Raw genomic sequence first — 5,000 nt, 5'->3', positions numbered from 1 at the left:
ACTAGTACTAATGCCACACTGTAGACATACTCTGGGACAGTACTAGTACTAATGCCACACTGTAGACATACTCTGGGACAGTACTAGTACTAATGCCACACTGTAGACATACCTGGGACAGTACTAGTACTAATAACACACTGTAGACATACTCTGGGACAGTACTAGTACTAATGCCACACTGTAGACATACTCTGGGACAGTACTAGTACTAATGCCACACTGTAGACATACTCTGGGACAGTACTAGTACTAATGCCACACTGTAGACATACTCTGGGACAGTACTAGTACTAATGCCACACTGTAGACATACTCTGGGACAGTACTAGTACTAATGCCACACTGTAGACATACCTGGGACAGTACTAGTACTAATGCCACACTGTAGACATACTCTGGGACAGTACTAGTACTAATGCCACACTGTAGACATACTCTGGGACAGTACTAGTACTAATGCCACACTGTAGACATACTCTGGGACAGTACTAGTACTAATGCCACACTGTAGACATACTCTGGGACAGTACTAGTACTAATGCCACACTGTAGACATACTCTGGGACAGTACTAGTACTAATGCCACACTGTAGACATACTCTGGGAAAGTACTAGTACTAATAACACACTGTAGACATACTCTGGGACAGTACTAGTACTAATGCCACACTGTAGACATACTCTGGGACAGTACTAGTACTAATGCCACACTGTAGACATACTCTGGGACAGTACTAGTACTAATGCCACACTGTAGACATACTCTGGGAAAGTACTAGTACTAATAACACACTGTAGACATACTCTGGGACAGTACTAGTACTGATACTACACTGTAGACATACTCTGGGAAAGTACTAGTACTAATGCCACACTGTAGACATACTCTGGGACAGTACTAGTACTAATGCCACACTGTAGACATACTCTGGGACAGTACTAGTACTAATACCACACTGTAGACATACTCTGGGACAGTACTAGTCAAGAGAAATACTCACATTTACTACATTTTAATTATTATTATTATTATTATTATCATTTTATTATATTTTTATTATTAATTTTTTTGAATTATTATTATTTGTATTATTAACACTGAAGTGTTTGACCCCATTTAGCGTTTTAGTTGCATTTCTCAGTGTTTTTGTCGCTCTTTCAGATATTTTTCTCGTCATTTTTTCAGATTTTTTTGTCAGTTTTTAAAAACATTTTTGTCAAAGCTAGACACACACACACTCACGCAGACACACACACACTCACGCAGACACACACTCACTCACGCAGACACACACACACTCACGCAGACACACACTCACTCACGCAGACACACACACACTCACGCAGACACACACTCACTCACGCAGACACACACTCACTCACACGACACACACACACTCACGCAGACACACACTCACTCACGCAGACACACACTCACTCACGCAGACACACACACACTCACGCAGACACACACACACTCACGCAGACACACACTCACTCACGCAGACACACACTCACTCACGCAGACACACACACACTCACGCAGACACACACACACTCACGCAGACACACACACACTCACGCAGACACACACACACGCTTCAGATGTAAAGTTATTCTCTGTCAAAGTGATGTCAAAATGAATGGCAGTCAATGGGATGCTAACGGCATGCTAACGGCTTGTTAGCATCAAATTGGCGCCATAGTTGTTTACACTTTGTTGTTATTTACACTTTGTTGTTTACACTTTGTTGTTATTTACACTTTGTTGTTTACACTTTGTTGTTGTTTACACTTGTTGTTGTTTACACTTTGTTGTTATTTACACTTTGTTGTTTACACTTTGTTGTTGTTTACACTTAGTTGATGTTTACACTTTGTTATTTACACTTTGTTGTTTACACTTTGTTGTTTACACTTTGTTGTTTACACTTGTTGTTGTTTACACTTTGTTGTTATTTACACTTGTTGTTGTTTACACTTTGTTGTTATTTACACTTTGTTGTTTACACTTTGTTGTTGTTTACACTTTGTTGTTTACACTTTGTTGTTGTTTACACTTTGTTGTTGTTTACACTTGTTGTTTACACTTTGTTGTTTACACTTTGTTGTTGTTTACACTTGTTGTTGTTGTTGTTGTGTTCCAGCGGTGGAGTGGACAGCGCCCGCGGCGCGGCTCTGGCCGCCGGCCTTCCTGCCGTTCTGCTTCAGTTTGGGCACGATGGGCGGAGCCCCGCTGGCCTGGCTCAGCCAATCATGGACCAGGCTGCACCTGTCGCTGGCTCTGCCTCAGTTCATCTGTCTGCCTCTCTACCTGTACGTAACACACACCTGTCTGTCTGCCTCTCTACCTGTACGTCACACACACCTGTCTGTCTGCCTCTCTACCTGTACGTCACACACACCTGTCTGTCTGCCTCTCTACCTGTACGTCACACACACCTGTCTGTCTGCCTCTCTACCTGTACGTCACACACACCTGTCTGTCTGCCTCTCTACCTGTCTGTCCATCTCTATATCTGTACATCACACACACCTGTATGTCTGTCTCTATACCTGTCTGTCCATCTCTATATCTGTACATCACACAAACCTGTCTGTCTGCCTCTATATGTGTACATCACACACACCTGTCTGTCTGCCTCTATATGTGTACGTCACACACACCTGTCTGTCTGTCTCTATATGTGTACGTCACACACACCTGTATGTCTGCCTCTATACCTGTCTGTCCATCTCTATATCTGTACATCACACACACCTGTCTGTCTGTCTGTCTGTCTCTATACCTGTCTGTCTGCCTCTCTACCTGTACATCACACACCTGTCTGTCTGCCTCTATACCTGTCTGCCTCTCTACCTGTACGTCACACACACACCTGTCTGTTTGCATCTATATGTGTATGTCATGCACACCTGTCTGTCTGCCTCTATACCTGTCTGTCTGCCTCTCTACCTGTACGTCACACACACACCTGTCAGTCTGCCTCTATACCTGTCTGTCTGCCTCTCTACCTGTACGTCACACACACACCTGTCTGTCTGCCTCTATACCTGTCTGTCTGCCTCTCTACCTGTACGTCACACACTCCTGTCTGTCTGCCTCTATACCTGTCTGTCTGCCTCTCTACCTGTACGTCACACACCTGTCCATTTGCCTCTCTACATGTACGTCACACAGACCTGTCTGTCTGCCTCTCTACCTGTCTGTCTGCCTCTCTACCTGTCTGTCTGTCTCTCCAGCTCCATCCCAGAGTCACCTCGCTGGCTGTTGTTGAAAAGAAGAATGGATATTTTGGAGCGTTACCGCAGCAACAGCCCCGCAGATAAACAGTGTCTGGACTTGGTAAACACACAGCGGGGTCTCCCGCACCACTTTGCAGCCTAGGCGTCCGCCACACACACACACATATATATACAGATACACACACACACACATATACAGACACACACACACACACACACACATATATACAGATACACACACACACACACATATACAGATACACACACACACACACACATATACAGACACACACAAAGGCACAGACACACACACACACATATATACAGATACACACACACACACACACACACACACATATATACAGATACACACACACACACATATACAGACACACACACACACACACACATATATACAGACACACACACACACACACATATACAGATACACACACACACACACACACACATATAGACACACACAAAGGCACAGACACACACAAACACACACATATATACAGATACACACACACACACACAAACACACACATATATACAGATACACACACACACACACACACACACATACAGACACACACAAAGGCACAGACACACACAAACACACACACACAGAGACAAATACACAGACAGGCACACACACTCAACGTTTTTATTCAGAGTTGTTGTGGCTCGTTTTCAGCGTTTGTGTCATCTGCTGTTTGTTGTGGTGCTGTTGTTGTTGTTGTTGTTGTGTTGTTGTTGTGTTGTTGTGTTGTTGTTGTTGTTGTTGTGTTGTTGCGTTGTTGTTGTTGTTTTTGTGTTTTTGTGTTGTGTTGTGTTGTTGTGGTGTTGTAATGTTGTTGTGTTGTGTTGTTGTGTTGTGTGTTGTAATATTGTTGTGTTGTGGTGTTGTGGTGTTGTAATGTTGTTGTGTTGTGTGTTGTAATGTTGTGTTGTGTGTCTGTAATGTTGTTGTGTTGTTGTGTTGTGTGTTGTTTTTGTGTTGCTGTGTTGTGTTGTTGTTGTTGTTGTGGTGTTGTTGTGTTGTGTTGTTGTTGTTGTGTTATTGTTGTGTTGTTGTGTTGTGTTGTTGTGGTGTTGTAATGTTGTTGTGTTGTGTTGTGTGTTGTAATGTTGTTTGTTGTGTTGTTGTGGTGTTGTAATGTTGTTGTGTTGTTGTGTTGTTGTGTTGTGTGTTGTAATGTTGTTGTGTTGTTGTGTTGTGTGTTGTAATGTTGTTGTGTTGTGTTGTTGTGGTGTTGTAATGTTGTTGTGTTGTGTGTTGTAATGTTGTGTTGTGTGTCTGTAATGTTGTTGTGTTGTGTTGTTGTGTTGTGTGTCTGTAATGTTGTTGTGTTGTGTTGTTGTGTTGTGTGTCTGTAATGTTGTTGTGTTGTGTTGTTGTGTTGTGTGTCTGTAATGTTGTTGTGTTGTAATGTTGTGTTGTGTGTCTGTAATGTTGTTGTGTTGTGTTGTTGTGTTGTGTGTCTGTAATGTTGTGTTGTGTTGTTGTGTTGTCTGTAGCTGTTGGAGACAGCAGTGAAGGAGCCAGTGGCGGCGCCAGCAGGCCACGCCCCCTCTGACATCATCCACCTGAGACATCCGACCGTCCTGCTGCGCCTCTTCATCATGAGCTACCTGAGGTAACAGACAGACAGGCAGGCAGACAGAGACTCAGACAGACAGCAGAGAGACAGACAGGTGACAGACAGGCAGACAAGCAGACAGACAGCAGAGAGACAGAGAGGCAG

General features: G+C 43.5%; 1 protein-coding gene across 1 annotated transcript in view; it reads left to right on the top strand.

The window, feature by feature from the left end:
- Positions 1-2,168: 2,168 nt before the first annotated feature.
- The window catches only part of si:dkey-190l8.2 (solute carrier family 22 member 13), a 7,505-nt gene continuing 4,673 nt past the window's right edge, over positions 2,169-5,000 (top strand). The window contains exons 1-3 of the mRNA XM_028590075.1: positions 2,169-2,319; positions 3,247-3,349; positions 4,774-4,892. Of these exons, the coding sequence (XP_028445876.1) occupies positions 2,225-2,319; positions 3,247-3,349; positions 4,774-4,892 (317 nt within the window). The 5' untranslated portion in view covers positions 2,169-2,224. The remainder of the gene's footprint in view (positions 2,320-3,246; positions 3,350-4,773; positions 4,893-5,000) is intronic.

This window comes from Perca flavescens, chromosome 10, assembly GCF_004354835.1.
Source record: "Perca flavescens isolate YP-PL-M2 chromosome 10, PFLA_1.0, whole genome shotgun sequence".
NCBI classification, from domain to species: Eukaryota; Metazoa; Chordata; class Actinopteri; order Perciformes; family Percidae; genus Perca; species Perca flavescens.
Note: the sequence above shows the minus strand (reverse complement) of the source record. Positions and strands in the feature narration are given on the sequence as shown.